Source organism: Triturus cristatus, chromosome 10 (genome assembly GCF_964204655.1).
Source record: "Triturus cristatus chromosome 10, aTriCri1.1, whole genome shotgun sequence".
NCBI lineage: Eukaryota > Metazoa > Chordata > Amphibia > Caudata > Salamandridae > Triturus > Triturus cristatus.
The window spans coordinates 1,247,607,553-1,247,625,990 of NC_140593.1; the positions used below are offsets into that span (position 1 = coordinate 1,247,607,553).

General features: G+C 49.2%; 1 protein-coding gene across 1 annotated transcript in view; it reads left to right on the top strand.

Annotated features, from left to right (window-relative positions):
- FAM3A (FAM3 metabolism regulating signaling molecule A) overlaps nucleotides 1-18,438 on the top strand; it is a 144,807-nt gene that overhangs the window by 13,687 nt on the left and 112,682 nt on the right. Inside the window, exons 3-4 of the mRNA XM_085629917.1 lie at nucleotides 13,780-13,890; nucleotides 18,400-18,423. Coding sequence (XP_085486043.1) covers nucleotides 13,780-13,890; nucleotides 18,400-18,423 — 135 coding nt within the window. The remainder of the gene's footprint in view (nucleotides 1-13,779; nucleotides 13,891-18,399; nucleotides 18,424-18,438) is intronic.

An 18,438-nucleotide genomic window follows, 5' to 3' on the forward strand; every position in this document is an offset into this window, starting at 1 on the left:
TAATCACACATATACACTGTGCCAACTGGCATCGGGTAATAATTTACAGGGGATTAAATACATGACAGGGCCAATCGGGCCACTGTCAGGACCATCACAAAGCACAAGTGATAACACACTCAGTAACTACTGGTAAGATAATGTACTTAGTAGAAACATATTATGCAAAAGCACATTTGGCATAAATCGCATTTAGAAGTGCACCACAGTAGCACTCCCCAGGTGCATACATCACCTCAAGCATAACACATTATGCATCCTGGTAGAGCCTTGCACTCTACCAATATCACCAAAATGACCCCCGGCCAACTAGCCTCCTCTGGGGCCCAAATGTTCTTTGTCCAGAAAGTCAGGGCGCTAGGCTGCCACTTGCAGCAGAGTGCAGGCCCACCAGGCCAGCACCAGCAATGAGGGTAAGGGTGCGATCCACCCGGGTCTCTCTAGAGACCAGAAACAATGCCCCCAACGTTGCAGCTGCCCACTCTCCTGCGGGGCAGCTGGTGAAAACAGGCACTGGCACCAACAATGGGCAAATTTGAGCCCCACTCACCGGGGCTCTCCGTGGACTCCTCCGATCTCCGTCTAGGCTGGGGGACAGGCACCGACAATGTGCCTTGGCCGACCCCTATCCTGGGGCCTTTTGGGACCCGCCTCTCTCTCTCTCCACAAGGTGGAAATGGAGCCCGCAAAGCACGGTCTGCCTGGTTGCCGCGTCGCGTTTCCTGATCTTCGGCTGGCCGTCTGCTTCCCTCTTTTGGCCCCGCCCACAGTCAGGCAGCAGGTGTCTGGTTCCTGGGTCGCTCGTGGCGGCGGCTTCGCTCTGTCTCCGGGTCAAAAGTGCGGGGTAGGCTCCCGCCTTTAAATAAACACAAGTGCAGGGTGGGCTCCCGCTCCACTTCCTCAGACACCGCAATGCGGGGTAGGCTCCCGCTTCTTCTGGAAGCATGGGGGAATCCCCATGCCGGGATTCCCTCCAGACACACAGCAGCCCAGCGCAGCGGGCCACAAAAGTCCCTCCTGTTCTGGGAGAAAGATACAGCGCTCACGAGGCGCTGGGATCCCCAAGTTCCAGGACAAAAGGCTGGGCCCAGGCAGGCCAGCTCACAGGGCCCTCCAGCAGGGAGACAGTCCCTCGTGGCGATTCCTCCTGGGGCCCAGCAGCAGCAAGTAGCACAAGGAAGCACTTTCATGGGGTCACAGCCCCAGTACTTATAGTACATTTTCCCTTTGTTCTGCCCTGGCACAGGGCTTGAGGAACCAACCTCAACTGGTTCGGGTGGGGGTTGAAGCAATCTGTTACCAGGCTTCCACCCTCCTTTGTCAGATGGGGCTCGTTCCTCAGACACACCACAGGGGGGCGGAGCCAGCATTCACCTAGGCAGGCACAGACCTATTCAGGGTCAGGGGATTACTCCTCCCACTACTCCAAATGCAGATCTCCTATTCAGCCTTGCGCTGACTCACCCTGCCCTCCCTGGAGCCACACACCTCACCAGCCCCTGTCACTCCAGAGCCAGACATGCAATACACATCAGGTAGGTAGGCACATAGCACACAGAAATTCCAACTTCTAAAAGTGGAATTTCTAAAATAGTGATAATAAATCTGCGCACACAATTGCGCAGCATTTATTATCACTATTCCAAATATACCAACCTTGACCACACTGCTCCTCTCATATCAGGAATTACCACCGAAACACTTCAGGGAATCCCCAATTCATTCCTATGAGAGTACAGCCTCACAGCAGTGAGAAACCAAAATGGCTGTTTGTCACTACCAGGACATGTCACGCACTTAAGGTACATGTCCTACCTTTTACCTAAAATGCACCCTGCCCATAGGGCTAGCCTGGGCATACCTTAGGGGTGACTGACATGCAGTAAAAGGGGGGTCACAGACGTGGCACACACTTTAGGTGTCACGTCACAGCGGCAGTAACACTGTGCGCACAGGCCCTGCAATGGCAGAGGCCTGAGATAAGTTTGAAAGGCTACTTTGGTGGGTGGCGCAATAGGCGCTACAAGCCCACCAGTAGCATTTAATTTACTGGCCCTGGGTATCTGAGATACCACTTTACAAGGGACTGACAGGTAAATTAAATACGCCAAACAGGTGTAGACCAATCTTACCATGTTTACCACAGAGAGTAGACACAGTTTACACTGAACAGCAGTGCTAAAGTGCCCAGAGTCCTAAAACCACCAACACCAGGTCAGAAAAAATACTAGGAGGAAGGCAAAAAGTTCAGGGACGACCTTGCAAAATGGGCTAGGTCCAACTCTCTGTCTCCTGATCCTCATCAGTAACCATCAGCATGGTTATGTTGGCCCTGTCATGGAAAAGCTTTAGGTGGTTTGCATGGATCACCCTTTTGGGGGGTCCTGCTTGTGCCCAGGTCCACCAAGTAGGTGACATCACTTTTCTTTTCCAAGATGAGCAAGGGCCACTCCATTTGTCCTGGAGTGTCCTTGGTGCCACAGGCTCCAAAACTCACACCTTTTGCCTGGTTGGAATTCCGCCAGTGCAGCTTTTTGGTTATACCGGTGCTTCCGGAGCTCCTGGCTGGCCTCAAGATGTTTTGGAAGCTTTTTCCATGTACTCTGCGATTCTGGACCTTAGGCCTAGGACATAGTCCTCAATATCCTGTTTGTGTTCTTGGAGAGGTGTCTCCCAACCCTCTTCAACAAGACAGAGTGGTCCCCTAACAGGGTGACCAAACAGAAGTTCATACGGGGAAACCCCTGCTCCCTTCTGCGGCACTTCCCTGTAGGCGAAAAGCGAGCATGGCAAGAGGATATCTATCTCCTTTTGAGTTTTTCAGGGAGCCCCATAATCATTCCCTTCAAGGTCTTGTTGAACCTTTCAACCACTCCATTGGTTTGTGGATGACCAGGTGTAGTAAACTTGTACTGCAGTCCACACTCATTCCACATGTGTTTGAGGTATGCAGATATGAAGTTAGAGCCTCTGTCTGACACCACCTCCTTAGGAAACCCTACCCTGCTGAAGACACCAATGAGGGCCTTGGCTACTGCGGGAGCTGTAGTATTCCTAAGTGGAATTGCTTCAGGGTACCTGGTGGCATGATCCACTACCACCAGTATAAATGCGTTCCCTGAGGCTGTGGGAGGTTCAAGTGGATCTACTATGTCCACACCTATCCTTTCAAAGGGAACCCCAACCACTGGAATTAAGGGGGCCTTTGGGTCTCCACCTGTCTTGCAACTTGCTTGACAGGTGGCACAGGAGCTGACAAACTCCTTAACTTTCTGGGACATCTGGGGACAGTAAAAGTGGCTAACTAGCCTGTCCCAAGTCTTGGTCTGGCCAAGATGCCCAGCTAGGGGGGATGTCATGAGCCAAAGTGATTAGAAACTCTGTACATCCGAGGCACTACCATTCTCCTAGTGGCAGCAGGGTTGGTGTCTCTGGCCTCAGTATAAGGAGTCCCTCCTCCCAATAGGGTCTCTGGGTATCACTAACATCACCCTTTTCCTGTGCAGAAGCTTGCTACCTCAGTCTTTCAACAGTTGGACAGGTCTGCTGTCCAAGGCACAACTGTTCCCTAGTGGGTCCCTCTGGGCCTAAGAGCTCAACCTGGTAAAAATCAAGTTCCATGGGCTCAGTTCCCTCTGTGGTTATCAAGTCCACACCCTGAGGAAAGGGGTCCTGAATCTTTTGCTGTTCAGAAGCTGGTTTCCCAGTCTTCTTACCTCCTTCTCTTGGAAGGTTGGGCCACTCTTTCAGGCTCCAACACTTCTTGTTCACCCTGTTTTTCAACTCCGTGCTCCAGTCTTGCCACACACAAGCTCAAGGATGCCCAGCATTGCTGCATGGGTTTTTAGTTCTACCTCAGCCTATGCTGAGTTCTCCAGGTTGTTTCCAAGCAGACAGGCAGCTGGAAGTTTTGAAGAGACCACCACCTGTTTAAGGCCAGTAAACCCCCTGCCCAGTCTGTTACCATAGCCATGGCATGGTTAGTAGTAACGCTGTCAACGTTGGTGACTGGATAAGATTTTCCAATCTGGTATTGCTCTGTGGAAACCAGTGTGTCTCTCCGCATGGTGACACTGGCACCTGTATCCCTCAGGGCTTCTACCCTAGTCCCATTTATGCAGGGGTATTGCAAGTACTTATTTAAGTTGGGTGGCCACACAGCTAAAGTGGCAAACTCAACTTCACCCTCCGTGACTAGAACCGCTTCAGTGCGACTCCTGAGTTGCTCTGGGCACACTGTTGATCGCATCTGGAGACTGGCTACACCAGTTGTAACTGGAGGAGGACTACGGGGCTTATTGTTCGGACAAGTAGCATCTCCAGTTAAGTGTCCCAACTTCTTACAGTTGTTACACCTGGCCTTTAAAGGATCAAAGTTCTTTCCCCTGTACCTATTATTGAACAGGGAAGAGTATTGAGACCCAACCGCCTGAGCAGGTTTTTGGGGCCCTTTAGAAAACTCTGCCTTGTTGTCTTTGGGGGTTCTTACCCCCTTTCCCATGGGAAGGTTTGGTAATCCCTTTCTTTTGGTCACCCCCCCCCCCCCCCAGTGGCTGTGGCTGTTTTTGTTACCCTAATCGTGACCCAGTGGTCTTCCTTCTTCCCCAAATTTTTTTTTTTTAATAAATCTTTTTATTGAGAATTGGCAGAAAACCAAGTACCATAATCGACACTTAAACCAGCACAAGTTCACACTTTACATTTCTTACATACATCAAGACAGTCTTCTATTATCATTATCATATTGTACGTTTTGCCCCCCATCGCTTTTTGGTTATTGTCACATTTATCAAATGCATAGCTTGTATTCCTATGTCTTTAGTGCCCCCCGGTTGGGGAAACTCCATCAAGAGGCAGGCAGATCATCCCTCTGCTTTTGTTCCATCTCCCCAGATCTTTGACCACTTATGTGGGCAACCTCTTTCTTCGTAGACCACCCTTTCAGCTTGCATGCACCAGTCTATTTCTGCCTCCCAATATATACGTCCCGTCTCCACCCTCCAATTCCTTGCGATGTTACCTTTTGCTACCATAAAGCATAGTGAGACCCAGATTCTTTCACCTGCCATTAGGTCAGTTTTCTCCCAGATGTTTAAAAGACACCATTGGGACGAGGCCACTACTACCCTCCCACACAGTTTCAATATTTGTTTAATAATTCTGTTCCAGTATTTCCGTATCATTGGGCAGACCCACCACAGATGTAAAAACGTACCCACTTGACCACTCTTCCTGGGGCATTGTGGCGAGTCAGTTATGCTCATTTTGACTAGTGGTGTGCTTGTATAGTATGTCCTATGCAAGATCTTTAATTGTACTAATCTAAATCGGGAGCGTATGGCCACCTCTCGGGGGGGATGCTAGTACTTCTTGCCATTCCCCATCACTTATGTCTCCTAGGTCGGCCACCCATTTAGAAAGTATGTTGATGCAACTTCTCAGTAGTACACTTGCTCAAAATATGTTCTTTCATAAAAAGATTGTAAAGTCCATTAAAATAATGCACATTATTTCCAGTTAAACATCCATCTAGTGTCTTAACTGAGTAGTCTACGAAGTCAATCCAGGATTGGTTTTGGGTTTTGTTAGCCCCCATGAATCTAATCCTATTAGGGCAGTAAAAAATTATGTTAAACACAAAAAATGATGAGTATAGCTCATTCCGAGGCCTAGATGTTACCCCAAGTACTTCTAGGGTCTACAGCAGGGGTACTCATAGTAAGGCCCGCGGGCCGCCAGCGGCCCGGCAAGCCTTCCCTGGCGGCCCGCGGACCTTGCAGACATTGTACCTGTGCAAGCACCGCCGGTTGCAGCAGCGCGGAGCTATGGGGGCCGGGCGATTCTCTTAAAAGCCAAGTCACTTGTTAATGAGGCTTTGTTGTATTTCACCTCTTCTTAGCGCCCCTGCATCTCCACTCTGAATGAGTGGAGATGCAGGGGCGCTAAGAAGAGATGAAATACAACAAAGCCTCATTAACAAGTGACTTGGCCTTTAAAAGACCTGTGAAGTACTTGGGTGCGGCGGCTGTTTGTATTCCAGGGAAGCTGACTCAGCGCCGGGTGAGGTGAAGGAGGGGGGCAGCAGCTAGTGAGAGCAGCTGGTGAGTTTAAAGCAGGAGGAAGACAGAGTGCGACAGAGGGAGGGAGAGAGGGAGAAGGGGAAGACAGAGCAGGAGACAGGGAGGGAGAGACAGCGAGAGAGAGACAGACAAGTTGGGAGAGGGAGGAAAACAGAGGGAGGGAGGGGGACAGAGGGAGAACAGATGGAGAGGGAGGGAGACAGAGAGGGACGGAGTCAGAGAGAAAGTGAGACAAACTGATTGAGAGAGGGAAGGAGAGAGAGGGATGGAGAGGGATGGAGAGGGAGGGAGAGGGAGGGAGACAGAGAGGGAGGGATAGAGAGAGAGAGAGGGAAGGAGGGAGACAGGGGGACGGAGGGAGACAGAGAGGGAGGGAGACAAACACAGTGAGTGAGGCAGAGGGAGAGAGAGAGCGATAGATTGAGAGGGAGAGGGAGGGAGACAGGGAGAGAGGGAGACAGGGAGACAGGGAGACAGGGAGACAGGGAGACAGGGAGAGAGGGAGAGAGGGAGAGAGGGAGAGAGGGAGAGAGGGAGAGAGGGAGAGAGGGAGACAGGGAGAGAGGGAGACAGGGAGAGAGGGAGAGAGGGAGACAGGGAGAGAGGGAGACAGGGAGACAGGGAGACAGGGAGAGAGGGAGACAGGGAGAGAGGGAGAGAGGGAGACAGGTTGGTCTTACTTCTCTCCTGTTTCTCATTAGTTTTTGGAGCACAGCTGAACATCAGTGGCTTTGAGCCCTAGTGAATGAGATTCAAAGAATACTCCCCCCAAAATCAAGTAACTCAAACTCACGAACCAGACCAAAGAGAGGGTTCCAACCAGGACTAAGGCCATATAGTTAGGGTGCCAATGGAGGAGTTCACAAGGATGCAAGGATCAACGTCTCTGCCACTCACAGCCAATGTTTCCCAGTTTCTGCAAAACCAGACCTTCCTTGAGCCAGGGAAGTGTACCTGCTGCTCCAGTGATGGGCAGGTGGCCTTCAGGTGCCACCAAGGCTCGCATGGAGAAGCCAGGGTGGGAGGGTTAGTCAAATGCTCGCAGGTTCATACGTCCACCCCCCCCCCCCCCCAAGAACAGCTACGAATTGTGAAAAATAAAGCCATACACAGATGCTCATGCACTTCCATACTTGTATCCACAGACACACAGATTGCACTACACACATGCAGAGTGTGCATGCAACACTACATGATGTGGAAAACTGCTGGGAGGAATATTCTTAAAACAATTTCCCAGTATGTATCTGGCACAGCTATAAGGGGGAGCTACAACCTCTTTGAATGTCTGGCTATATATTCTTTAGTCTGTGACCTTTACTATTTATAGAACTTAAACAGGTGCTTATCACAGTGTGCTTCTAAAACCTTGTTAAGATGACAGGGCAATATGCCATTTACTTAAATCCCCAGCCCCTAAAGCTTCTTAGTGAGTGTAGACTCACATTCTATTTTACTTAAGATCTTGCTGCAACCTCTTGGATAGGGTGTCGTATTTATTCTTTTAATCACAGCACATTGTCCGTTCAATAGAAGCAGACCCATCTCCCCTGCCTGACTTGCCTGTTGGTTTTGCTATCTTTGCTGCCGGTAGCCCCCAAAGGCAGTATGCATGAAGTACAGCAGGACCCTGCCTGCTCCGTTAAATAAAAAATAAATAAATTGTAAATTTGATACTTGTATAGTGCACTACTCACCCGCAAGGGTCTCAAGGCGCTTGTATGAATACCGCTGTGGAACCCATCCTGGCTTTCCCTGTGAGGCGTCCACTCCTGGGCACCCCCAAGGTGGAGGCCAGGTATCCTTAGCGTTGTGGGGGCAGTTGTGGTGATTAAGCAAGCTATTGCCCAGAGTTGCAGAGTGGGACTCCATGATTGGAATGGCACCGATGCGAGAATTATCAGGTCCGTGGAATTTTTGAGCCCAAGACCCGCTGTGTCTACTCTTGCAGTGGTACACGTAAAGTCTCAACCTTGAAGCCAGTAATCCATAACAAGTCCCGCTAATCGAAGCGTAAAAAGACAGAAAATAAAGAAAGAATTTATCGGTTAGACTAAGACGAATCTCCTTTGCAGTCAAGACTCTCTACGATCTTGGCAGTCCCTTTTGATTGATAACGAGTGGCAACTGCGACATTTGTGTGAACATCTGTCCCACCACCTGCAATCTAGGCTGTTATACACCTCCTGTGTCCTGAAGAAGAACTGATATGACTGTTTACAACGACTGGTTGATGTAGGGTCGAAACGTTGACTGTTCCACAGTCCCTTACCAATTGGAATTCCTTGTTTATAACAAAAAAAGATAGGACATGTGTCTTACAAGGTTTATTATATACCCATAAGGAAGTTGAGGACTCTTTACAACAAAAAGTTTTTGTAATTTTTGTATTTTTTTTATATTTTGATTTTATTTATAAACACGTGCATATACTGTAAATACTTACACCTTCACTATTGCACTGAGTCACCTTATTCACTTGGTCACTGCGTCGTTTTTCTAAAATATTGTATATACAGCCTTTTCATTTTTGCTTATATTCAAATGAGTTGATACTTAACTGAAAAGACTAAGAATAAATTGTTGTCTCTCAAACTGTAATTCATTGTTTAATATTGATTATTTGATTGATTTACCAATGCTGTGTTCTTTGATCTTTGTTGTTTGATTTATTGCGATTGAAATTAACTGTTTCCCTATGGAACCATTGTTTATATTATGTTGACGAGGCCCAGGTTCCTTTGGTTATAGGGTTACCCCTGTTTGTCTAACTCGAGGCAGGGAATTGAACCCTGGTCCCGGGCTAGACCTCTGCATCAGGGTCTGCCGCTCTAATCATTGAGCCACACTTCTCCACTCCGTTATAAGCTTTGTTCCAGGAGCTTTGTTCCAGTTATGCTTAATTTCTTTAACTGGAAGACGGTACCAGACCATTGCTTATTTGTAATAGGCGAGATCATTATATAGCATGCTAAATTATTTTGTTGGTCTCTTAGAGTCTTTGTAATTATATCTGTCTACCTCGCTAGTTCACCACACCTAGTTCAGCAATCCATCCACCTGGATTGAAGCCTCACACATTCCTTGCATGCCTCGAATCCTAACTCCTTCACGGAGAGTATCTGCTTAGAGTCGGCCTCTGTCACCTAGTCTTGCTCATTCAGACTGAGGATCCTTCGCTTTCTGCAGCCTATGTACTGAACAGAATCTGTGCTAGCAGCAACCATTGTGCTGATCTTCACATGTGCCGTCAGCCACCAGTGTACTGACTGGATCCTATGATAGCACCCACCAGTGTACTGACTGCATCCTGTGCCGGTACCCACTGGTGTACTGACTGCATCCTATGATAGCAGCCACCGGTGTACTGACTGCATCCTATGATAGCAGCCACCGGTGTACTGATTGGATCCTATGATAGCAGCCACCGGTGCACTGACTGGATCCTATGATAGCAGCCACCGGTGTACTGACTGCATCCTATGATAGCAGCCACCGGTGTACTGACTGCATCCTATGATAGCAGCCACCGGTGTACTGATTGGATCCTATGATAGCAGCCACCGGTGCACTGACTGGATCCTATGATAGCAGCCACCGGTGTACTGATTGGATCCTATGATAGCAGCCACCGGTGTACTGACTGGATCCTATGATAGCAGCCACCGGTGCACTGACTGGATCCTATGATAGCAGCCACTGGTTCACTGACTGCATCCTATGATAGCAGCCACCAGTGTGCTGATTAAATCCCGTGCTGGCAGCCATCGGTGTGCTGATGGGGTCCTGTGCTGGCAGCCACATGTGTGCTGGTGGGATCCCGTGCTGGCAGCCATCAGTGTACTGACTGGATCCTATGATAGCAGCCACCAGTGTACTGACTGCATCCTGTGCCGGTACCCACCGGTGTACTGACTGCATCCTATGATAGCAGCCACCGGTGTACTGACTGCATCCTGTGCCTGTACCCACCTGTGTACTGACTGCATCCTATGATAGCAGCCACCGGTGTACTGACTGCATCCTATTATAGCAGCCGCCGGTGTACTGACTGCATCCTATGATAGCAGCCGCCGGTGTACTGACTGCATCCTATGATAGCAGCCGCCGGTGTACTGACTGCATCCTATGATAGCAGCCGCCGGTGTACTGACTGCATCCTATGATAGCAGCCGCCGGTGTACTGACTGCATCCTATGATAGCAGCCACCGGTGTACTGACTGCATCCTATGATAGCAGCCACCGGTGTACTGACTGGATCCTATGATAGCAGCCACTGGTTCACTGACTGCATCCTATGATAGCAGCCACCAGTGTGCTGATGAAATCCCGTGCTGGCAGCCATCGGTGTGCTGAGGGTCCTGTGCTGGCAGCCACATGTGTGCTGACTGGTTCCTATGATGGTAGCCGTATGTGTGCTGGTGGGATCCCGTGCTGGCAGCCATCAGTGTACTGACTGGATCCTATGATAGCAGCCACCAGTGTACTGACTGCATCCTGTGCCGGTACCCACCGGTGTACTGACTGCATCCTATGATAGCAGCCACCGGTGTACTGACTGCATCCTATGATAGCAGCCACCAGTGTACTGACTGCATCCTATGATAGCAGCCACCGGTGTACTGACTGCATCCTGTGCTGGCAGCCACCAGTGTACTGACTGCATCCTGTGCTGGCAGCCACCAGTGTACTGACTGCATCCTGTGCTGGCAGCCACCAGTGTACTCACTGGATCCTATGATAGCAGCCATCAGTTTGCTGATGGGATCCCGTGCAGGCAGCCCCGTGTGTGCTGGCTAGAGTTTTTGCTGTCAGCAGGTTATGTGCTCACCGGATTCTTCACTGGCAGCCACATGTGTTCGGGCTAGATCTCATGCTTGTATCTGCCTGTGTGCTGACTGGATCTGGTGCTCACATCTGCTTGTGTGCTGGCTAGACCCTGTGCTGCCATCTGCTTCCTGGATCCTGTGCTGCCATCTGCTTCCTAGATCCTGTGCTGCCTTCTGCTTCCTGGTTCCTGTGCTGCCTTCTGCTTCCTGGTTCCTGTGCTGCCTTCTGCTTCTTGGGTCCTGTACTGGCATCTGCGTCCTGGATCCTGTGCTGGCATCTGCTTCCTGGTTCCTGTGCTGGCATCTGCTTCCTGGATCCTGTGCTGCCATCTGATTCCTGGATCCTGTGTTGCCATCTGCTTCCTGGATCCTGTGTTGCCATGTGCTTTCTAGATCCTGTGCCGCCATCTGCTTCCTGGTTCCTGTGCTGCCATCTGCTTCTTGGGTCCTGTACTGGCATCTGCGTCCTGGATCCTGTGCTGGCATCTGCTTCCTGTGCTGCCATCTGCTTCCTGGATCCTGTGTTGCCATCTGCTTCCTGGATCATGTGTTGCCATGTGCTTCCTAGATCCTGTGCTGCCTTCTGCTTCCGGGATCCTGTGCTGCCATGTGCTTCCTGGATCCTGTGCTGCCTTCTGCTTCCTGGATCCTGTGTTGCCATCTGCTTCCTGGATCCTGTGCTGCCATCTGCTTCCTGGGTCCTGTGCTGCCATCTGCTTCCTGGGTCCTGTGCTGCCATCTGCTTCCTGGGTCCTGTGCTGCCATCTGCTTCCTGGGTCCTGTGCTGCCATCTGCTTCCTGGGTCCTGTGCTGCCATCTGCTTCCTGGGTCCTGTGCTGCCATCTGCTTCCTGGGTCCTGTGCTGCCATCTGCTTCCTGGGTCCTGTGCTGCCATCTGCTTCCTGGGTCCTGTGCTGCCTTCTGCTTCCTGGATCCTGTGTTGCCATCTGCTTCCTGGATCCTGTGTTGCCATCTGCTTCCTGGATCCTGTGCTGCCATCTGCTTCCTGGATCCTGTGCTGCCATCTGCTTCCTGGGTCCTGTGCTGCCATCTGCTTCCTGGGTCCTGTGCTGCCATCTGCTTCCTGGGTCCTGTGCTGCCATCTGCTTCCTGGATCCTCTGCTGCCTTCTGCTTCCTAGATCCTGTGCTGCCATCTGCTTCCTGGGTCCTGTGCTGCCATCTGCTTCCTGGATCCTCTGCTGCCTTCTGCTTCCTAGATCCTGTACTGGCATCTGCTTCCTGGATCCTGTGCTGCCATCTGCTTCCTGGATCCTGTGCTGGAAGGCACATGTGTGCTCTCTGGATCCCACGTTGACTGTGTGCCCCCCTCCCCATGCCTAAGTAGGCCGTGGGGACCCCATCCCACAGGACCACTACTTAAAATAAATGGGATGGAAGCTCCGCGTAATTCCTTCCCGGGCCTTATTGGGCCCTCATCCCCCAGGGACACTCCTTTAAATACAGGGGTGGGGGACTATGCGGCCCCCTCCCGAGCTGTTATTGACCCCGGGGAGCCCCTCCCAGGAACCCTCATACTTAAAGGTGGGTGCCCACCCAGAACACCCACCATAAACTTGTTGGGGGCCGCGGGGGGAGCCAAAGGCCGTACGCAGTGTTGGGTTGGCTGTATGCAGGATGTTTTGTGTAGGGCCTGGCATCAGGCCAGGCCATGCCCGACAGGGGGTTGGGTTTAGGTATCGTAATAAATTATTACTTCATGTTAACAAAAACCCTAGTAATTCACTGAAAAAAACGGTTGTTAAAGAAACGGTATAGTTAGTTTAAATGTTCAGTAACAATGTCACTTTTTAAACTCTAAAGCAGAAATTCGCTAGTTATAGTTACAGTCATCTCAAGTAACTATAACTCGTGCCCTCGCAATGCACTCTTAATTACCCCACATATTACATCACTCATGATATCTTCTATGACATCAGTGATAATATCAATGCAACATTGGCAAATAAACTATTGATGACAAAACTGTGCATGGGGGGGCCCGAGTTATAAATACAGTGTGTTCCCAAAGGCCTGGGAGCAAAGTCTGACATCATTGTTGGTGAAGAATCAGTTTGCTTTAGGACGTGAGTAAAATATTGTACAAGTTCAGTATTTGGGGATCAGCTGCCCTCGCTCGACTCGACGTAAAACTGTGGGTTAACCTGGGAGTTCTCTGTATTCTCCTTTTAATCACTTGAATGACTCCCTGATTATTCTCTGCTTTGGATAGCAGTTGTGCAGGGCACCCCTTGAATCGCTTCATATGCTTTATCAGAGGACAAACATCATGTGGAATTAGATTAGAAAATTCCAAACCCAATTTGCAGCATGTAGACTTTTAATTTTTGGATAAACTCGTTCGTTTTGACCTTCTGGAAAGGTTTGGACACAAGTTACCTGTGCTAACTTGGTTCACGTTTTATGTTTTATATGCTTCTATGTCCCAGCGTAACTCACCAGCCTCTATAACAGGGGTTCCCTAAGGCGGTCTAGGACGGTTGGATCCATGACAGATAGTCTGGATAGCCACAAAGGAGGCATGTAAAGGCAGTGGTCTAAAAGACAAATCTACTTACTCTTGTGTTTGCCTCAAAAATCTGACGACAATCTGCATTTGAAATAGTCGCCCCTTGTGTGTCAGCAGTTAGTCTAGTGTAAAGTTGCTATATAAGTATTTTCTCTTATGCACATATTAGCTCAAAGTTGCTCGTGACACTGATCCCCTGAGCTTTGTATGATGTAGTTGTGCCTTCCATGATTTCCTAAAATCTACAGCATAAAGTATGCCTGAGATTAATGCAAGCATTCCATCCATCACGCTTTCTGTGCTTGAGTATGATTCTCAGCTTGCCTTCTTGCTTCGTGCAGGTTCTCTCCGTATTGTGGTGATAGCCCTGTGTGTGGGTCTGACCTGGATTTTGGCTAGCGTGATGCTGGGGAACCAGGGTGCTTTCCCCCGAATACAAAAGCTGCTGACCAGTAAGTACCATTAAGAAATAAAGCATGTGTGGTTATACAGTGCCCGGACTTTGGCGCGATTTGGGTGTTCAAGGGATGTTGTGATTTGTGTTTTAATGTACTTGCCACAATGCATTTAAAAATACTTAAGAAAAATAAATCAAAAGCATGGAACAGCGGATTTTGGTGGGTTACATTCCAGATTAGGGGTATCTTGTGCTACAGAGGGCACATCAGTCTGAGCCAAAGGGAAGTCTTTAAAGCCTGGTAGGAAAGACGTGCCTCTGGAAGGAGCCTGTAACATCTGATCTCTGCAGAGGAGGAAGTGACCGTCTGGAGCAGTTGCTCCTTCTAAGATGGGCAGAGGCCTTCGTGGAGGGGCTCAGCTTTCAATAAGAGGGGTCTACAACAGTAGATGAAGGCATAGTTACCTCAGGCACGGAGAGGCGACCAAGAGGGTTGCACAGCTTGAAGAGTGAAAACAATTTGCAGTTCCAGTGTCCAGTCAAAACCAGTTTGCAGCAGACATTTGGTGGCAATGCATCATAGCGGAACAGGACAAAGGAGTTGGAGCAATGAAGATTGAGAAGGGTTTTGTGGACGGTGATATGGGCAGTAAGGTAATGATGTCCGTGTCACAGATTATACCAGGGCATCGGCTTTTCAATGACATCAAGTGCAGATTACCAACTACCGCTAGTTAATGAATCCAAGTATGTACAGGTTGGTATAAGTTTACTATTTTTAACTTCACATCTACTTACCTTGACAATACATATGTTTTCAAGGTTCCGAGACGTGAAGTTAAGAATAGTAAGTCTTCACTTGCCGGCACATACTCCTGTCTGAAACAGTGGTAGACAGTATTCTACACTCCATATTAATGCAGGTCTATATTTTGGCACTCGATAGTGTGACATACAACCGTCCCTGTTTCACTGCTTCTGTGTGGGTGTCCACATCTCCCTGCCCTAGTGTGGGCGTCCACATCACCCTGCCCTAGTGTGGGCGTCCACATCACCCTGCCCTAGTGTGGGCGTCCACATCACCCTGCCCTAGTGTGGGTGTCCAAATCTCCCTGACACAGTCTGGGTATCCATTTCACACTGTCCTGCCCCAGCCTGGCTGTTTGTGTTCTATCCTCATGTGGCTGTGTGTGTGTTTCCTTTTGCTTGTCTGGCTTCCTGTCTCCCTGGCTGTGTGGCAGTGGTTTTATCTTCCTACCCATGGCTGTGCCCGTGTCCCACCCCACTTGTGGCTGTGTGTCTCTCCGTTCATGTGTGGTTGTGTGTGTTTCCCTTTCCCAGAGTGACTGTGTGTTCTGACCCCGTGTGGAATGTCTGTGGTTGTCTACTACTCTGTTATTGTCTGCGCCTAACAAGGCAGCATTGTTGTCCTCTGTGTTGGCCTGTCCCAGTCTGTGTGTCCAAGTCTTCCTGTCCCAGTCTGTGTGTCCAAGTCTTCCTGGCCCTACCTGTGAGCCAAGGTCTCCCTGGCCTAGCCTGTATGTCATCGTCTTCCTTACCCATGTTATGTGCATAGATCTCCCTGGTCCAGGTTGTTTATCTGCGTCTCTATGTTCCTACGCCCGTAAATGTGTTGTGTCCCTTAACCACCATCGGTCTACGACATCTCCCTGCGGAGATATTGCTCTGCTTATGTCAGCAGTTTGATTTGAGGAATGATAGGGTGCATAATTTGCATTTTGTGATTTGAGGTGGCTTTGCTAGGGTGCGTGACATGGCTCTGATTTTCATTGTGGATAATATTTGAAATTCCCACAATACTTATTTTGCAGAGATTGAGATCCGAATGGCTCGCCACCACCATGGTATCAAATTAAGCTGTTGCTAGAGTCTTAAATCTATCGGAGTTCATGTATGTAAGCATTTCTGTCTTTGTTAGAGCTATTCCATTTGCTTGTGAAGGAGAATAAAAAGACATGTAGTATGATGCATGTAGTTTCAGGGTCCTCAGAGTGTAAACTAGTCAAGATGTGACGTATCTGCGCACCTCCATTGAGCGGTAAAGCTTTTCTTTTACGGCAGGTAAGTTAGCTTTAAATCTCTTTCTGTAAAGCGGAGTGTGAATCATTTCAAGCAGCACAGTAATGTGTTAGTAGTAAAGGAGAAATTTACAGCCAGATGAGAGGAACTGCTGTGGGCTCTAGGGTTGCTTCCCCGTTTGCTGGGAGGACAGAGAGTGCCTGACCCGCAGCGGTGTTTAATCAGACCTAACTTTTTATCCTGTGGGACAGAAATATCAATATTTACCTGGTAATTTGGTTTGGGTCACAAGAAGCAAAGCATCTCCACAGCTCTTTCAGGTATAGGATCCCAAATAATTTAACAAGGATATACAAGCATCCCCTAACATACTATAATCTTGTTTCATCCGCTTATCAGGAACATATTCCTAGCGGGTGAGTAGCCGCACTTAACAAATACTGATTGATTGGTTCCTGGAAATACCATGAACCCTGTGAGTTGAACTAATACAGAGGGGCAGTGTAGCGTGTGTGACTGGTACCTCTAAATACTATGAATCACATGAGGCCAACTACCACCGATGTGTATAGTTTTGGTTGTAAGTGACACCTATAAGCGCAGTGAGTGATTGCCACCTACGTAAATGCATTTTGGGAAATGAGTCAATAATTGAAGAAGAAAAGAAACCAGCTAAAATAAGGAATGCTTGTTATTATGTCATATTGCAGATGACCGGTGTCCCTGCATAACTGAGGGTGGAAAGTTGTGTCATAATGTCCTGGTTATGTCAGGTGGTGCATGATTGTCTAGTTATGTCCTGGCGTGTTTGTGATGTGATTGTGCCCAGGGAGGAGGGCATGTGGCTCTGGTTGTGTCCAGGATCATCGGTGATGCAGCTCTGGTCATGCCCTGATCTGTAATGTTGCTCTTCTTATGCTTTGTGGTGTGTAATATGACCATTGTTATGTCCAAGGAGGGGCCATATGGCTCCTATTAGTTGAGCGATACACTGCTTGGTAGTGTCCTGATGTGTGCAGTGGTTCTTGTTATGTTCCAGGGTGAAATGATGTGATGTAGGTAGGTCACTGATGTGTTTTATGTTGTGGCTCAGGGTGTAGGACTCTACTCATGTCACAGATAGTGGGTGATATACCTTTCCATATGTCAGATGCTGAGAAAGATGACTGGTTCTATCAATTGATAGGCTGTACAGCTCCAACTGTGTTGTAGAGAGTATGTGTGATTTGCCCTGGCTGTGCCCTCCTTTCTGATATTGCTTTGCTCATGTTTGGAACGGCTCTCTATATATCTCTCTGTAGGTGAGAAGGATGTGGCTCTGTGTGTAGTGTATCTTTTATTAATTCATGGGGTATGTATGGTCACATTGAGAGGCAGGGCTATAGGTCTGGTTCTGTCCCAGAGAGTCGGCGATATGTCTCTGACTCGATCCCAGAGTCTAGGTGATACAGCTCCGGTTCTGTCCTAAAGGGTGGGTGATGTGTCTCATGTTCTGTCCCAGAGAGTGTGTGAAACTGTTCTGTCTGTCCCAGACAGTGGGTGATGTAGTGCCGGTTCTGTCCCGGACAGTGGGTGATGTAGTGCCGGTTCTGTCCCGGACAGTGGGTGATGTAGTGCCGGTTCTGTCCCGGACAGTGGGTGATGTAGTGCCGGTTCTGTTCCGGACAGTGGGTGATGTAGTGCCGGTTCTGTTCCGGACAGTGGGTGATGCAACTCCGATCCTGTCTGAGGCTTGGTAATGCTGCTCTGATTCCTCCCTTAGACACTGGGTGATCAGGCTGTGCATCTGTCCAGAGAGTGGGTAATGCGGCCCGATTCTGCCCCAGAGACGGGGTGATAAGATGGTGGTTCTGTCCCAGAGACTGCATGATACGGCTCTTGTTCTGTCTCAGAGAGTAGGTGATGTAGCCTCTGTTCCCTCCCATGGAGTTGTTGATACTGCTGTAGTTCTTTCCCAGAGATTGTGTGCTTGTGTCCCAGAGAGTAGGTCATACTGCTCTGGTTCTGTCCAGACAGCGGGTGATACAGCCCTAGTTCTGTCCCAGAGAGTAGTTATCAGGGTGCTAGTTTTGGCCCAGAGATTGGGTTTTATGACCTTAGTTCTGTCCCAGAGAGTGGGTGATACGGCTCTGGTTCTGTCCCAGAGAGTTGACACAGCGCTGGTTCTATTCCAGAAAGCAGATGACACTGCCTTTGTCCTATCCCAGAAAGCATGGGAAACAGTTCTGGTCTGTCCTAGTGAGTGGGTGGTACAGTTCTTGGTCTGTTCCGGATAGAGGGTGATATGTCTCTAGTTCTGTCCCAGACAGTGGGTGATATGACGGGTTCTGTTTGAGAGATGGATAATCCGGCCCTGGTTCTGTCCTAGAGAGTGGGTGATACGGCCCTGGTTCTGCCAGGAAACTGATGTGCGTCTCTGTATCTAAAGCAGGTTGTATCTGGTTCTGGTTATCTGAGGCTGCGTGTGACCTGCCTCTTGTTATAAACCATTCTTCTGAACTCTTCCTCTTTTCTTCTTTCACAGGGCCTGAGAATTCCCCAGTTCCAGGTGAGCATGCAGTGC